Below are 18,462 nucleotides of genomic sequence, written 5' to 3' on the forward strand. Positions count from 1 at the left end.
TTGACATGACACCTCCCTCAGCGCCGCTCCCTGGATGCTGACCCTCTTCACCAGCCAGTTCCCTCTGGGCTTCGTGGTGAGGGTGTTCGGTACGTCTCTCTCTCTCTCTTTCTCTGTCTCTCTTGACATGACACCTCCCTCAGCGCCGCTCCCTGGATGCTGACCCTCTTCACCAGCCAGTTCCCTCTGGGCTTCGTGGTGAGGGTGTTCGGTACGTCTCTCTCTCTCTCTTTCTCTGTCTCTCTTGACATGACACCTCCCTCAGCGCCGCTCCCTGGATGCTGACCCTCTTCACCAGCCAGTTCCCTCTGGGCTTCGTGGTGAGGGTGTTCGGTACGTCTCTCTCTCTCTCTTTCTCTGTCTCTCTTGACATGACACCTCCCTCAGCGCCGCTCCCTGGATGCTGACCCTCTTCACCAGCCAGTTCCCTCTGGGCTTCGTGGTGAGGGTGTTCGGTACGTCTCTCTCTCTCTCTTTCTCTGTCTCTCTTGACATGACATCTCCCTCAGCGCCGCTCCCTGGATGCTGACCCTCTTCACCAGCCAGTTCCCTCTGGGCTTCGTGGTGAGGGTGTTCGGTACGTCTCTCTCTCTCTCTGTCTCTGTCTCTCTTGACATGACACCTCCCTCAGCGCCGCTCCCTGGATGCTGACCCTCTTCACCAGCCAGTTCCCTCTGGGCTTCGTGGTGAGGGTGTTCGGTACGTCTCTCTCTCTCTCTTTCTCTGTCTCTCTTGACATGACACCTCCCTCAGCGCCGCTCCCTGGATGCTGACCCTCTTCACCAGCCAGTTCCCTCTGGGCTTCGTGGTGAGGGTGTTCGGTACGTCTCTCTCTCTCTCTTTCTCTGTCTCTCTTGACATGACATCTCCCTCAGCGCCGCTCCCTGGATGCTGACCCTCGTCACCAGCCAGTTCCCTCTGGGCTTCGTGGTGAGAGTGTTCGGTACGTCTCTCTCTCTTTCTCTGTCTCTGTCTCTCTTGACATGACACCTCCCTCAGCGCCGCTCCCTGGATGCTGACCCTCTTCACCAGCCAGTTCCCTCTGGGCTTCGTGGTGAGAGTGTTCGGTACGTCTCTCTCTCTCTCTCTTTCTCTGTCTCTGTCTCTCTTGACATGACACCTCCCTCAGCGCCGCTCCCTGGATGCTGACCCTCTTCACCAGCCAGTTCCCTCTGGGCTTCGTGGTGAGAGTGTTCGGTACGTCTCTCTCTCTCTCTCTTTCTCTGTCTCTGTCTCTCTTGACATGACACCTCCCTCAGCGCCGCTCCCTGGATGCTGACCCTCTTCACCAGCCAGTTCCCTCTGGGCTTCGTGGTGAGAGTGTTCGGTACGTCTCTCTCTCTCTCTCTCTCTTTCTCTGTCTCTGTCTCTCTTGACATGACACCTCCCTCAGCGCCGCTCCGTGGATGCTGACCCTCTTCACCAGCCAGTTCCCTCTGGGCTTCGTTGTAAGAGTATTCGGTAGGTTCTTTCGTAACTAGTTACCAATTATGGTTCGTAACTAGTTACCAAACATGGTTCGTAACTAGTTACCAAATATGGTTACGAAATGGGCCTCAATTATTCTTACTATATTTTCATTCCTCAATACCAATGACGGAGCTGGTAATTTCTTTTTTAAGTTGTACAGTCGAAAGCTTTAATTTATGACCCATTTTGTGCCTTGTCACAGTGACAATAGTATGAGGTCTCTAGCGACTTTCATATTGATTGTCACTGTGACAAGGTACGAAATGGGTCATAAATTAGTACTTTCGACCGTACCTGTAATTTGGTGTTAGAATTGGGAATTTTTATATTATATCTACTCAGAATCACGAGATTTCTGTTCTTACTGAAAAAAAAACCTCAATTTTGTTGGTCCATTTGGTTACCTTCTATGACCGTAACAAAACGGACAAGCAAACAATTTATGAAATTTTGGTGACACTTTTCTTGTCGTATTAGGATCGAAAGAGCTCTTGATTCTGAGTGGAAATTATATAAAATAATCCTAAATCTAAAATTCAAGTTGGTGGTACAACTTTAAATAGAAATGCCCAGTGAGATATTTTGAAGTGAAAACTTACGTAGTTGCGCTATGCACTTTTGAGGTGGAGACAGCGTAAGACGATCACGTGACCGTAAGATTTAGATGGCCACTCATTTAGATGGCATTTAAATCAATAAATAAAAACTCAATGACATTACATGAAAAACTGTTACATGTAATGTCATTGAGTTTTTCTTTATTGATTTAAATTCCATCTAGTGAGTTTCGCTCTAACTGGTATTAATATAACTTTCAAGTAATTAACTCTAACGCTAGATGGCGTTAACCTCAATTATACACAGTGCATTTTGCACTAGTCATTGAGTTTTCACTTCTGCCGGCACTCCCTGAGTGCAACCCGTTGTTTTTTTTCAGCTAACAGGTATTTGTATAATAATCTGTGTAATTTTATTCCAGACCTAATCTTCCTGGAATCTCTCGACATCGTGTTCTCCGTCTCTCTCGCACTGCTGGCGGCGCATAGAGACGGGCTGATGTTATGCGAGAGCTGCGAGGAGGCCGCCGAGTATCTCAAACACAAGCTGCCGGACATGAACAAGGCGACATGCGATCGAGTTATGAAGAAGGTGTGATGTGGATTTTTTATTTTTTTAACTTTGTTGCGCAAAGATATGCAATTATGTACAAGTGGCGGACTTAATGACAAAAAGGAATGCTTCTGCAAGTCAACCATAAGGTACAGAGATACATACAATTGGTGCAGACAGAGAGAAATACTTAAGTTGAAACAATTTTAAAAAGCTAACTATGTATACTTTAGAAACTACACAAATAAATAAAATATAAACTACCAGATATGCGTAACTATATTCTGAATATTTTTTACAATAGGGGAAAAAACGTAAAAAAAACAGCTTTCTCGTAATCTCAACAGCTCATAGAAAACAACCATGTCTCAGGAACAAATGTGACGTGCCACGAGTAAAGGTACCTGATGGCGGTTGGCGCTTACGACGCGTAGCAGCGATCATATAGGAGCTTCGTGAATAACAGTAAGCGCCAGCCACCATAAGGTACCTTTTCCCGTGGAACTTCACAAATATCTGTGTCCATCACACAAATAAATGCCCCTACCGGGATACGAATCCTGGACCCACTAAGCCACATCATTTACCGGAAGATATTGTTTGATTCCAGGTCCTAACTCTAGACATAAGCCGTCAGCTCTGCGACTATGCGGTGGAGTACGCAGTGCTGAGAGAGGAGATGCCGCGACTCGCGACCCTGACTGAGGACAACCGACGACTGGTCGCACAGACTAATCGCATGTCCGGCGAACTGGACGTAAGTACAATTGTACACAAGTGCACATTACTAAGGGATCATCCATTAATTACGTCACACGAATTTCTAGGTTTTTTACCCCTCCCCCCTCCTTGTCACACTTGGTCACATTTTGCAAACCCCTCCCCCCTGGTGTGACGTCACATTTTAGGCAATTTTGTTTTCAACGAAATCGACAATATTAACTCGACATTATTTAAAAAAAAAATATTTTTGATATATAAATATTAGTAATTTTATAACACAACGAAAGTTACATCCAAAATCTCATTATTTAACTGTACAGGGAATAAAAAAATATAAATTAATTTTCGGTTACTGATGAAGTTAAAGTGACATCACAATGTTTGTGACTCCCCCCTCCCCCATGTCACAATATGTCACATTTTCTTGACCCCCTCCCTCCCCCTAAACGTGTGACGTAATTAATGGATGACTCCTAAATAGTTATTTGGGAAAATATTAAATGGCTCCGACAATATTAATCATAGAAAAGTTTTACTTTGCTATTCCGCGAAATAATATTTACTTGCGTATTTTTTGCATGCAATTAATATTATTTGTCTGCGTTCGTAACTTGTTACGAACAATTGTTTTCTTCAAAACTGAGTTACAAAAAAATATTATTTCGATAGCGATTAGTACCTAGGTATTACTGAATCGCGATTAGAAAGGGATTGAGATAGCTGTCAATCCATATTGATTTTGACGTAAGTGTATGGAAATCTGTTATTTCTAATCCCTTTCTAATCGCGATTCAGTAATAGTAGTAGTAGCGATTCTTTGATTAGTACGCGCGCGCACTACGCGCGTAACGGGCTCATGGTAAATATCTGAGACATTTATGAGAATGATACTTGCACTAGATTAAACTTGTTCAAGTGACTATCTTTGTAAGACAGGTTTCTATCATGTTACACTCCCTCGTTGTTTAAAACACACTAACATCAACTTTCTATTCCAGTCTGCCATGGATGCCATAACTGCCTACCAGAGCAGCCAAGCGCGCCTAGAATCAATAAACAAATCCATGGATCATCAGCTCTCTCTGCTCAGTCGGTACATCGCCGCGCACCACAGACAAGACATGCCTACAGAAATCAAGAAGATAGTCCAAAACCACAACAAGAAAATATCCTTTGGATCCAAAATATTCTCATCGAAATTCACTTCAAACGAAGATGACGAAAATGATCCCAAAAAGACGTTCAAAACTGGCATAAGTGCGCCAAACCTCTTCGCTAAAATATCCAGAGAAGACGTATTCAATGCTGTCAAAGAAAAATATTCACCAGAATCAGATAAAAAACAGTTCTTATCGAAAAAGTCCCAATCCGTGTCAGGCATGGCTGTTAAACCATTCCCATTGAAAGTTTTAGAAGAAAAACCGGAAAACAAGAGATCTGACAGCTTCAAAAACAGCAACGTACTTAATGAATCTCTAAGAGAACTAGGAAAGAAAAATACAGGATTTTTTGCTAACACACACGAACAAATAAGACAAGAAAGACTATTTGAACAGCAGTTAAAACATGATTTCGATGAGAATTTAAAGAAGTTAGACCAGAAATTATCACCCAAATACGATGAAGATTTAAGTATATTCCAAAGTAGAAAGAGCATGTCGTTAAATTTGAAAGAACCGAAGGAAAACAAACAAGACAGTGGTTTCGTAACTCCCATGAGTCCAGAGGATATTAGAAAAGAAGATACTTCGTCGATTATATCGCATCCTTTAAGCGACTGTGACGTGGAAATAAAGTTTGATGGACAATCGACTAAACTGAAGCAAATTAGGCCTTTTAGAATATTAAGCGAATAATTATCAAGTGTTACTTGCTTAGTATATACTTTCGTAACCAGTTACGAAATGGGAAATAATATTCCTAGAATGTTACCATTTAAAATTACATGAAAAAAAATACCATTGAAGTGTCACGTGCCCTAAGCACTTTCGTAACCAGTTACAAAATGGTAAATTATATTCCTAGAATGTAACCATTTTATAACCAACCAAAATTAGATGAAAAATACCATGGAAAAGGTTACTAATCTGGATTTAGGATTTATCTAGTTGGTTACGGAACTCGGTTGATGCCTTACTCGAAATGGTTAAATTTAGCAACACAATTGAAGGGATGTTTACAAAAACAACATAACTCCTTAGAGCGGTTGACACTTTTTTAAGAACATTGTTAATCGTTTCAGGTGTCAACCAGTGTAGTCAGTTATGTTGTTTTTGTAAACATCCCTTCAATTGTTCGGCTTTACATTCAATTACAATTGTAAACTGCCAACAGTTTACCAATATGCTTAATAATTTTAATTTCAAATAAATAGTTCCAATTTAAAGTTACAGTCATAAGCGGTATATGATTGACTGTTAAAGCCGTTACAGACGGGCGTACCGGCGACCATGGTCCGGTAAATATCTCCTTCTTGCTCTTAAAGTGGTAACACACTATCGCACCGCACCGTGACCTTGGAGTGTCGCACCCATAAGTGAGAGTGAGAAAGAGATATCCGTTTCTCGCTCTCACTTATGGGTGCAACGCACCAAGGTCGCGGTGCGGTGCGACAGTGTGTTAGGTAGCACACTAACTTATAGCTCGGACGTACGGCAGACCACCTTACGCACGATCGAACAGGTCTCGGACCGGACGGTACGCCCGTCTGTAGCAGCTGTTAGCTGCGGCTTTTCAAGTCAAAAGAGCTGCTTGGAATTTAATAAGTAGGAAATGCACTCTTCCAAAAAATCGTGACAGATAGAAATAAGCTCAATGTCATGTAGTAAAAGCTGTGTTATGTGAGATCGAATCCAAGAGATCTTTTCCATTTTCGATCCGTTTAGGTTTATCCTTAATAGCATAGAAAACAGCAGGATTCTTAATCACCAGGGTGCTTAGCCAACATGCCAATTGTTTTCAGAAAACGAAACGCTATTGTCTACCACTCTCCATATTAGGTCTATAGTACACAATGGGCCATCGCCGGCCACTCCAAGGGACGCATTTATGCGTTAGAGGGAGCAAGTGATATTGCTATCTCATTCTACCGCATGGCTGCGTCGCTTGGAGTGGCCGGCGATGGCCTATTGTGAACTGGGGCCTTTAGTACGATCGAGACTAGCGTTTCGTTTCTCTGTGAACGATTGTAACCTTGGCTAGGTCCCCAGTTGTTCCACTATATAATTGACACTATAAAAACTGTTATTTATTTCCGATATAGTTATGGAGATCTTTTTGGGTAATAAGAACTTGTTCTATCAATGAAATTGGCGTCACAATACTATATACTACTACTTCACAATACTACTTGGTCGACGTGGCATTAATTCAAAGGCCCAAAACACCCCAATAATAATATTAATAAATCAATGAAATTGTGAATACTTATAAATTCATGGCGAATGAAGGCCTGTGCACACCCGGTGCGTGCGCGTAGAAGTGCGCGTTGTAATATACAGATACTTATGAGAGACGGCACACCGCTTGCGTGACGTGTGCGTGCACGTTTACGCACACACAGCCGATGTGCTCTACTTGAACCATTGTTGTTATTGTGTAATTGTTAGATCTCTTGCGGTTCGTGTTGTTGCACTCGCTAGTTGTTATGTACCTAAGTATAATATGTATGGTATAGATTTATTCATCTGAGCTGGCATGATTGGATCTAATTAGTGAAAGAAACTAACAATTTGTAAAAGTAAACAATAAGCAGGTAACATACTGGGAGAAACACACACAATAGGCTATTGTATTAAGGAATTAGATCAGCTACTCGTTATGATATTTATGTTAAAACGTTGTTAAAAGAATATGGTATTTCCTAGATTCAACGGCAATTAGTAATGAACTTTACGTCACCCTAGGCCCGTAAGTGGCATTTTCTTCCCGCTACGCGAGGAGAAAATCTCACTTCCTAGCCAAGGCAAGACGTAAAACTTTAGACAAACCACGGGCGGTAATTCGTAAAGCCCCAGATCACATATTTATGGCCCTCACCTTCGGTTCGGGCCACAAACACCTGCGGTCTGGAGCATTCACGAATTCACCTCCCTAGGTATGTAATGTACTATTGCTTAATCGATGTGACACTCAAAAAGGCCCACAACACCACAAAAATACTAAATAAAAAACCTAAATTAAGATACGAAAAACACGAAGAAATAATAATAAGTGCCAGGTTTTGTGAATCCATCTGTACGTAGAAAATTATGTTATTGTTGCATGTGTGTATGTGTGCGTGGATGTATGTGTGACTCGCCTTATACAATAAATAGTGTGCTATAAAGTATGTTTGTTTCACTTGTCCCTTTAGAAGTTTTAACGGGAAAGGAGTCAGAAACTAGGTACACAAAAGCATAGAGAAATATTTCTCTATGTTTTTGAGCACTCTTGTCTTACTATATAGTACTATATAGTAAGACAAGAGTGCTCACTCCATAGATCAGTTTTGGTACCAAAAAGACTATTAATTTCAGTGTCTACATCTAGCATCGAGTAGCGGAACTATCAGTACTGCTACTTGAAAATAGATGTAGCACCGACCGGAAAGTCTTATGTTGTTACGTTGTTAAGCAAAGTTGTCTTAGTGCAAACGATTGTCATGTCAAATTCGGAAAACTCGATTTTACATACTTCGCACCTGTATGGTTTTTCCCCTTTGTGTATCCGCTTAGGCCTCTTCAAATAGCTTAAATTGGTAAAAACTTTAACATTTTTTTATACGACGTCGGTGAAAAACAAGAATATGCCCCGCCTGATGGTAAGCGGTCACCGTAGCCTATGGACTGCAACTACACGGATACTACTTGCCGACCCATTAAAAACCTGTACACTCTTTTTTTACTACATACTGTAGCTTAACGCGTGGGGCGCCCTAGTATCACACGTGTGATGCTAACTCAATTTGGGTCGTAGCGACTCGGTTTCACACATGTGTTACTACAGATCAATATAGATCAAATTGCTTTGCATCAATTTGTTGTATGATGGTCGTTCGACGGGTTAAAACCATAGACTAGGAATCCTTTAGACTGAGTTTAGAGCAATTATTTCATGAAACCGATACTGCCAAAAATACGGGGGTGCGGGGGGACGAGGTGAGCGAATCCCGTGCCGTGATTGGTCCGTTCAAAGACACGGACCAATCACGGCACGGGATTGACTCGAAGATGGAGTAAAACTACCGTATAAGTGGCAGAGGGGGTAGCATTACTATGCTCTCAGTCTAGAGGATGTCTTGTCTGTGGTTAAAACAAATCCGTGACGTCATACGGTAAACGCACGCAAAAACCCATAATTAATAAAGAAAACGCCAAATATTTGAAAACTTTAAATATATTTATACAAATACTCAAAAAAATTACAATAAATAATTATATTATAACATACATTAACACATGAGACTTACACCTCAGTTTGTCTCTTTTCACACATATGTCTATAACTAATAATACCTAACACTGATTTAAACTTTCACGATTTTTACACATTATTAACGGGAAGCCATTGAAATCAAAAAACATGGTAATTTCAATCGGGACGAGGGTTTCAAGATCTCATCCACATGGAATCCAGTCATTAGTAAATGTAAGCGTAAACGAATATCGACAGTCGATATATCGAATATCGTTAGTGTTGTGTGTCGACAGAGTGACATCCCTAGTGCGCAAAACGTTCAAGCGGATAAACAAGACCAAGTGCGGGTAGTTCGAAAAACTCGCGCGGTTAGAAGATGCTGATGTCAACTTAAGCCAGTCTTCTCTGAGACCACGGGGACAACGCCGTCCTCGAAACGTCGGAGGTAAATCTTAAAATTTAGATAGGCGATTAAGTTCCGTTGTACAATTTAATAATAATACCTAGTCTATAACTAATATAGCTAATAGCCAAACAGTAAAAAAAGACGCAAAATATAATATTTCTACGGGAAAACGGCCTACATATTATTAATTTGCCGCCTTTTTCATTTATGGATATTCTTCGTCAAATTGGCAGTCTATAGGTATATATCTTATATATCTTGTTAAAACTGAATGTTCTAGATTTAAGCGTGATACATTGTGAGTAAGCACTGACTGACTACTTTCATATATCGCTCCCAGACGCTCTTCAAATCCGCTTCTCTGAAAACAAATAAACAAAAATTTAAACCAAGTATGTCGTTTTAAAGTGACAGAGTAACCTTCGAATGTATGGAAGCGGCTTTTAAACGGCGGGGTCGTGTATTTTTCTGAAAACTGTTCTGATATTTATCAAAGTATGGAGTCACTTTTCGCTCCCCGGCTCGTACCAATGAGTTTTTCGGAACTTATGTACGTAATATCATTTTCACCTCAGCAGCTCGAACAAGGGTACTTTGATTCTTAAAAACAGTGAGCAAAATGCGATTTTGCTCACTGAGTGAGACAAAATGACATTCAACTGACCTTTATAGTCAAATGTCATTTCAACATGCGGGGTCTAATAAAAGTTCGAAATACTTGGGTTCTATTATCTCTGTCCCTTTCACACTGTCACAAAAAGAAACAGACAAAAAAAGTTAAAACGACATTCAACAGTATATTCACGGTTTATAATAGACCCCCGAAAAACTTCAGACCGCATCGTTCCAAACCACGTACGAGTATGAATTCTTAATAATTAATAAATAAAAATAAAGTTTAAGATTTCATAAAAACTGATAAAATACTATATTTTAGGTATTTTATTGTACAATTAAAATAACGAACTCAAAAAATACACAGATCATCACGCAAAATTAATTATTTTACTTTTAAGAATTTCTACCATAGTTGACAAATAGTACGTATCCGCAATTCGGACCGTATCTTACAAAGATTTTTGTTGTTGTCAAAGTTGGCGATTGAAGTGTCAGTTAATGTTTGTTATTTCTATATTATTTTACTGGAATTTATTATTACGTTTTGTTTTTGTGTTCCATTGCGGTAATTAAACTTAATTGTTTGTATATCTTAAGAAAACATGAGTGCAGGTATTAAGTGATGAAGAAGGATTACATTTTTCAAGTTGTCTAATAGGTATGTTCTCACTGCGCTGAGGTGAAAAATGTTGTGTACTACACGAGATCAAAGTTATTTACATCTCGTGCGCTTTTGAGTCCCTTACTACGCTCAAGATTCTAAATTAGATTCACTCGCTACGCTCGTGAATCTATTATAGAATCTTTCGCTTGCACGGGACTCAAAATAAGCACTCGAAGAAATATCAAACTTTGATCACTTGTTGTACAAATAACTATTGATATTTACCAGTCGCTTTTCGGTGAAGGAAAACATCGTGAGGAAACCGGACTAATCCCAATACGGGCCTAGTTTACCCAATGGGTTGGAAGGTCAGATGGCAGTCGCTTTCGTAAAAACTAGTGCCCACGCCAATTCCTGGGATTAGTTGCCAAGCGGACCCCAGCCTCCCATGAGCCGTGGCAAAATGCCGGGACAACGCGAGGAAGATGATGATGGCGTCACTTTTCGATGATTTCTCGAAAAGTGACGCGTAGCGCGCGCGAGTTTAAACGTAGACTGCAGTGGTTCCTAACCTTTTCAGTCCGGTCACCCCTATGACTAACTAGGGAACCTGATTTTACCCCTCCTCCCAATGGTAATAAAAAATAAAACGTGTACGTTTGTTGTATTGTTATATTAGGTTAGCTTATTACCCCCGTAAAATACCAGTTTTGCCCCCACGGGGGTAATTACCCCCAGGTTAGGAACCACTGGCGTAGAGGTAACATTACATTAGGACAATCACTTATTAAGCGATATATAGTGGAAATACTATAGACCCCAAATATTTTTTTTTTTCATTTCATTTCATTTATTCACTTCAATCAATCAGCACTTACAGATAAACCTTACGTGCTAATTGACATTACATTGCTTAGTGTCTAACATGCATTAACTGCAATAAATACAATACAATAATAAATGATGATGATGATGATGATGATGATGATGAATTACCTGAGCACGTCCATCTGTAGTGCGCATTGCTCGTATGCGCTCAGAAACTGAGCCAAGTCGGTGCGCGGCCAGCCGCCTGCGCGTAATGGCTCCACACATCTGTCAAACAATACGCTACATGACTAATTTTTTTTATGGTATCAATCGATCGGGTTTGTTTTTAGCAGGGATGTTGCGAATATCCGCATCCGCAACCGCGGAACTTCCGCCTTATTTTGAACATCCGCATCTGCATCCGCATCCGCATAAAATCGATGCGGATTTAATGCGGATGCGGATGTGGAACAGGTCGGTACAGGAACGTCTTAGCATCGGCGTAAGTGCTAGACTGCTAAGTAATTTAGTCATTAGCCAAAAAAACCTATTAGAAATGAGCAGTCAAGCGTGAGTGGGACTTAATGTACGGAACCCTTGGAACGCGAGTCCGACTCGCACTTGTCCGGTTTTTTTAAATAAAAATTACTAAAATGTAATATTTGACGTTTTTTATGTACCTATCTTGACATCCGCATCCGCATCCGCATCCGCGGATGTGAGCCTCTAAAAATCCGCATCCGCATCCGCATCCGCAGATGTCAAAAAATCGGCATCCGCAACATCCCTGGTTTTTAGGATCAAATGTCTATATGGAACCCGTTGCATTAAAGTAACACAAAAGTCAGAAATTGTAATCAAAGTCCGACAGTCGCACTTCACTCGCGAAACGCCCTATACAAAACTGCCAGGGGCCGTGACGTCATCGCCCATCTTGTAGTATGGACAAAACAAGAAAATTGCGTTTTTGTCGGTGAAATATTGCGTTTATGTATATAGTTGCTATACAATATTTTTTTGGATGAAATGTAAGGAATCGAATGGCACCCTTACTTTTATCGTTTTTGGAAGTTAAAAAAAACTTAAATTTTGAAACTTTCAGGTCCTGTATTTTTGTAATTTTTCAATATTTTATTTTAATATCCACATTATTCTGAAAATGAAAGTGAAATTCTCAAATTTGTGTTAAATTTGATTTGTATAATAATCCAATATTATTATGGAATAATAACATCAATAAATTGCTCTGATAATTAGCTTAAGATAATATTTATGTTAACGATTCATAAGTGCTTGTTGCTAGGCCTACATGAATAAAGTATATTTTGAGTTTGAGTTTGGTCAATTTGTAACTGTCAAATATGTGATGTTAGAATAATTTCAATGTAAATCCGTTTACTGTACCTTTCCAGGAGGTCAATAAACAGTGACCTGAGTTCCCTCCCTCGGTGCAGGTTGCACGCCAGGCCCACCAGGGCTCTCGTGTATAACCTGCAAATACATCATAAGTTAGAACCCTGGCTCGTACCAATGAGTTTTTCGGAACTTATGTACGAAATATCATTTGATATTTACCAGTCGCTTTTCGGTGAAGGAAAACATCGTGAGGAAACCGGACTAATCCCAATAAGGCCTAGTTTACCCTCTGGGTTGGAAGGTCAGATGGCAGTCGCTTGCGTAAAAACTAGTGCCCACGCCAATTACTGGGATTAGTTGCCAAGCGGACCCCAGGCTCCCATGAGCCGTGGCAAAATGCCGGGACAACGCGAGGAAGATGATGACATCATAAAAAAAAATTATTAAGTAAAATTATTCAATGTTAGCATGTCTCACAACAGTTTAAATTCGATGACATCATAAGTTAGAACTAAGCCATTTTTGGTAAAATGTTTGCAACACATTTTTTTTGTTATTCTAAATGGAATCATGAGCTCTTTCGATTCTAATAGAGGAACAAAGTGCTGTAAGTCTTTTTTAGGGTTCCGTAAGTACCTCAAAAGGAAAAAACGGAACCCTTATAGGATCTCGTGCGTCTGTCTGTCTATCCTACACTACTGGGTCTAAAAAAATAGGTTTTTACCTATAGATGACAGGAAAACCTATTAGAAATGTGCAGTCAAGCGTGAGTCGGACTTAATGTACGGAACCCGTGGAACGTGCGCCCGACTCGCACTTGGCCGGTTATTATAAAACTAATTATTTTTTTAATTTGTAATTTATTTGCTAGAATCATGGTTAACACAGATGTTACATAGAAATATAAGCCCAGTACAATTCTACCGACTTACGGCGTGCAAATTTTACTATACATACATACTTAATTACATTTCCCAGATTAATTATTACTTAATAACAATGTCAATATTTATAAATTGTTAATTACCAAAATGAGTATAATTATATTAACGGCATACTTGCATTAATTAAATTATAATAACTTTCATAAAGAATCGATTTGCTTTTGGCGCCTAATATTATAAAAATTACTTCGAAACAGATTTTTATTTGTAAACGCACATGTGCGTTGTCGGCATTCAATGTTAATTTCATTGAGTCTTACCTGAAGTTCAGTTCTAACTCTTGATATGACTTCTCCAATAGCTTCGGTTTCAGACGCATACATATCAAGCTGAAACAAAGGAAGTCTATTAAAAATATAAATAAAAAAGCTTTTATCGCTAACTGTACTTTTCTTTCCACAGACAACTAATACTCATCGAGATAATTCTAAAAACCCCAAATACAAGTTGGTTTCGTTGTTTTATCTCAGAGTTCCTATGGCCACCTCCTGTTTCCATCATCAGATCAGCTCGATGGTACCATAATATTGCATTGTCAATTTGTCACCCGACTTACTTGTGTATGCAAATTGTCAGGTTCATCGGAAACCGGGAAGTGGGTCAAATTTAACTTGCAAGATTTGACCCGTACTAACATACATAGTAAAGTTAAATAGAGTTAGACCAAGAAAAGTCTGCAGCGATTTTGAAAGCCCACGCAGTGCAAGTGTTATTTATACGCCATAATTTCATAGAAGTTTGACGTTTAAAATAACACTTGCACTGCGTGGGCTATCAAAATCGCTGCAGACTTTTCTTGGTCTAACTCTAAAGCTTGTACTTAATAAAAAACCGGCCAAGTGCGAGTCGGACTCGCGCACGGAGGGTTCCGCACCATCAACAAAAAATAAAGCAAAACAAGCAAAAAAACGGTCACCCATCCAAGTACTGACCCCGCCCGACGTTGCTTAACTTCGGTCAAAAATCACGTTTGTTGTATGGGAGCCCCACTTAAATCTTTATTTTATTCTGTTTTTAGTATTTGTTGTTATAGCGGCAACAGAAATACATCATCTGTGAAAATTTCAACTGTCTAGCTATCACGGTTCGTGAGATACAGCCTGGTGACAGACGGACGGACGGACAGCGGAGTCTTAGTAATAGGGTCCCGTTTTTACCCTTTGGGTACGGAACCCTAAAAAGGTTTGTCACAATTTAACGAACTGCGAGAATTATATGCAAGATATCACGTCGCATATGTCTTACTGTTTGTGTTCCTTTTCCTTGTCCAACAGTATCCGCAGTTCCCTCAGCTCTAGTAAGAATTCGCGGTCCATCTCCGTGTCGTAGTACTCGGGGCCCGTGCACGAATAGGTCCAAGAGGTCATTATTGACTGCCGACAAAATAATACTTTTGGGTGGATCAACAATTTCTTGTTGTTATTCTGTCCGGTCAGCCAAGAGACAATAGTAGCATAGTTTGTTAGAAGACATTGTACACCACCTTCTGACACGCTTGGTAGACGACCCTCAATGGAAAGGGTTTATAAGTATCACAAAAAAGCGGGTTTGCTGGATTTAAATGCCTAAAAATCTGGTTTTAAAGAGTGACCCAGGAGAACGTAACCATGGCAACGAGTGACAAGAAAAAGTTGATTCGCCCTTTTAACCTCGTAAGACCCACTTGCACCATCCCACAAACCCGGGGTTAAGCGATTAAACCGTCAACCAAGTGTCAAACTGTACTGGTAACCATGGTAACTCAAAGTTCAACCGGTTAACCCCGGGTTAGTGAAGTGGTGCAAGTGGGCCTAAGACCCACCATATAAAGTTTACAATTTTTGAAGTGAAATCTTCTTTACCGGGGCTGTGCACTTTTTGTGATGGGGAAAAAATGTTAAACTCGCGACAGGTAAGATTTGTAAGACGTAAGACGGACACGTGACCTGATCGAAAAACGGTTACAATGTCATTGAGTTTTTCTTTATTGATTTAAATGCCATCTAGTGAGTTTCCCCTCTAACTGGTATTAATATAACTCGAGTACTAACAGTGATGTGCTTAGGGGTTTCAAGTAATGCGACGAAATAATGCTAGATGGCGTTAACCTCAATTATACATAGTGCAGCAGACATTTTGCAGTTTTCACTTCTGCCGGCACTCCCGGAGTGCAACCCGTTGTTTTTTTTATTTCAACCTTATTCTATAAGTAAATTAGAAGGAATTTCGTTTGTTTTAAAAAGCAACGATACAAAGGAAATGCTACTTTATTTGGTTAATGAAAGGTTCAAATTAGATTGCACGAATATGTACATTATAATGTACATTTTGTCCCAGGAGGTTAAAGATCCACCAAAGTGGAACCTCGATAGCACGAATCTCAAGAGAAACATAGGGCAGAGAGAACTTTTTGGCGTATCTCTCACACAAATGGATGCCACTAAAACGTATTTAAAAACAACGGGTTACACTCAGGTAGTGCCGGCAGAATTGAAAACTCAATGACTAGTGCAAAATGCACTATGTATAATTGAAGGCATGTTTACAAAAACAACATAACTGACTACACTGGTTGACACCTGAAACGATTAACAATGTTCTTAAAAAAGTGTCAACCGCTCTAAGCAGTTATGTTGTTTTTGTAAACATTCCTTCAATTGAGGTTAACGCCATCTAGCGTTAGCGTTAATTACTTGAAACCCCTAAGCACATCACTGTTAGTACTCTAGTTATATTAATACCAGTTAGAGCGAAACTTACTAGATGCCATTTAAATCAATAAAGAAAAACTCAATGACATTACATGGTACAGTTTTTCGATCAGGTCACGTGTCCGTCTTACGGTCACGTGATCGTCTTACGCTGTCTCGAGTTTAACATTTTTTCCCCACCTCAAAAAGTGCACAGCGCCGCTAAAGAAGTTTTCACTTCAAAAAAGTTGCACAGCATTGTACAGTGAAACTGCTTACAAATAAACAATGAATTAGTAAAGTAGAAAATAATAATAATGGGTGAATCAACTTTTTCTTGTCACCCGTTACCATGGTTACGTTCTCCCGGGTAACTCTTTAAAACCCGATTTTTAGGCATTTAAATTCACCAAACACGCTTTTTTGTGATACTTATAAACCTTTTCCATTGAGGGTCGTCTACCAAGCGTGTCAGAAGAAGGTGTTGTACAATGTATTTTTCACCTCAGCAGCTCGAACAAGGGTACTTTGCTACTTAAAAACAGTGAGCAAAATCGCATTTTGCTCACTGAGTGGGACAAAATGAGCAAAATGCGATTTTGCTCACTATTTTTAAGTAGCAAAGTACCCTTGTTCGAGCTGCTGAGGTGAAAATTAAATTGTTGGTATATCTTAAGAAAACATGAGTGAATAGAGGTAAGTAATGAAGAAGGAATACATTTGTCGGGTTCTCTAATATGTTCTCACTGCTGAGGTGAAAAATGTTGTGTACTACACGAGATCAAAGTTATTTACATCTCGTGCGCTTTTGAGTCCCTTACTACGCTCAAGATTCTAAATTAGATTCACTCGCTACGCTCGTGAATCTATTATAGAATCTTTCGCTTGCACGGGACTCAAAATAAGCACTCGAAGAAATATCAAACTTTGATCTCTTGTTGTACAAATAACTATTAACAAACTATGCTACTATTGTCTCTTGGCTGACCGGACAGAATAACAACAAGAAATAGTTGATCCACCCTAATGCTCAATGCAATGGCAGCCCTGTACCGTAAAATGGGGTGAGTAGGGGCAAAATTGACATTCGAACCTCGATATATTTTAATTTTACATATGCAAACTGAATGGTGTATATAATAAGTGTTCCGGACGTTTGTATTTTAGTTTTTATTTTATTTTGGGTAGTTCCATTTCATAACTTTGACGATAAACAGAAAATCCCACCTCACCCCGTAGTCCCTCGTAATTGGGGTGAGATGGGATTTCATACAAAGGTGATTTTGGAAGATTGTTGGATCGATTTTTTTTATCATGAGTATTACTATAGCTCCATTTATATTGGAATAAATTATTTTTGTAGCTGTAGCCTTAAAATGCCATCTCACCACTTTCATCCCTTCTCTCCCCATGAACCCTACTCACCCCATTTTACGGTATAACGTCCATTGCCAATAACGACAGAGTGTCGTGAACGCACCTGAGCGCAGTGATAGAAGTCGTTGAAACACAGATACTGTAACTTGCGTTTCGTGGTCTCGAATCTCATGCACGCTATAAACACCACCGCGCCATATTTCCTATAACAAAGTATAAAATAAAGTTCTCAAAATATTTATAGCTACACTTAAAAATACCTACAGAGATACCACTACAAAACAACTTTTTATACATTTTCTGACAAATGTGACGTTATCTATGAAAAGGGACCTTATTGTCGATGGCGCTTACGCCGTTATTAACGATGCTCCGATATAAATACAATGCCGCGCGACGCTGTGCGGCGTAAGCGCCATCGACAATAAGATCCCTTTTCATAGATAATGCCCCAAATATTTTCTGACATGAGCCTGCTATTTGAAAACTTACTTTCCAAGGATCTAATATTGGCAACGACGTTGCCAGGCATCTCGACGCCGCTTCACTTCACGACAATGTGTCGTCATTATAAAATATTACTTACCAAGAGGCAGTAACTTTAGGACAGCGGGCCGTATATAACAGGGTATTTGACTGTATTTAAAATAAATAATTTTACATCATGCATGAAATAAAGCACCAGAAGATTAACAGAGAAACGTAGACAGCAGTTATTTTTAGACACAATTTATATTTTAAAACCCGTATATGACCATAAAGAGTAGGTTATTTCATTTTGACGTCACATGCTAGTGTTTCATATACATTCCATAGTTACAAAATCGTGTTGACAGTTCGAAAAAAGAAACTGATTTGACTATTAGTCAAATATCCTATTGAGACATTGAAGCTTGACGACGTTTCCAGGCACCAACACTTCACGACAACATGTCGTCATTGTATACTTACTCGGCCAGTGGCTCCGACAGTAAACGT

General features: G+C 39.9%; 2 protein-coding genes across 4 annotated transcripts in view; one reads left to right on the forward strand and one right to left on the reverse strand.

Moving 5' to 3' along the window:
* The window catches only part of LOC134660464 (TBC1 domain family member 1), a 71,087-nt gene extending 65,837 nt beyond the window's left edge, over nt 1–5,250 (forward strand). For all 3 annotated transcript variants that reach the window (XM_063516214.1, XM_063516215.1, XM_063516216.1), the window contains 3 exons: nt 2,450–2,619; nt 3,191–3,337; nt 4,302–5,250. In XM_063516214.1, coding sequence (XP_063372284.1) covers nt 2,450–2,619; nt 3,191–3,337; nt 4,302–5,159 — 1,175 coding nt within the window. In that variant the 3' untranslated portion in view covers nt 5,160–5,250. The remainder of the gene's footprint in view (nt 1–2,449; nt 2,620–3,190; nt 3,338–4,301) is intronic.
* Nucleotides 1–18,462, reverse strand: part of LOC134660483 (acidic fibroblast growth factor intracellular-binding protein) — a 92,230-nt gene that overhangs the window by 68,580 nt on the left and 5,188 nt on the right. Inside the window, exons 6-11 of the mRNA XM_063516250.1 lie at nt 17,588–17,687; nt 14,684–14,811; nt 13,699–13,767; nt 12,543–12,629; nt 11,325–11,423; nt 9,391–9,467 (exon numbers count right to left, since the gene is read on the reverse strand). Of these exons, the coding sequence (XP_063372320.1) occupies nt 9,391–9,467; nt 11,325–11,423; nt 12,543–12,629; nt 13,699–13,767; nt 14,684–14,811; nt 17,588–17,687 (560 nt within the window). The remainder of the gene's footprint in view (nt 1–9,390; nt 9,468–11,324; nt 11,424–12,542; nt 12,630–13,698; nt 13,768–14,683; nt 14,812–17,587; nt 17,688–18,462) is intronic.

This window comes from Cydia amplana, chromosome 27 (genome assembly GCF_948474715.1).
Source record: "Cydia amplana chromosome 27, ilCydAmpl1.1, whole genome shotgun sequence".
Lineage (NCBI taxonomy): Eukaryota > Metazoa > Arthropoda > Insecta > Lepidoptera > Tortricidae > Cydia > Cydia amplana.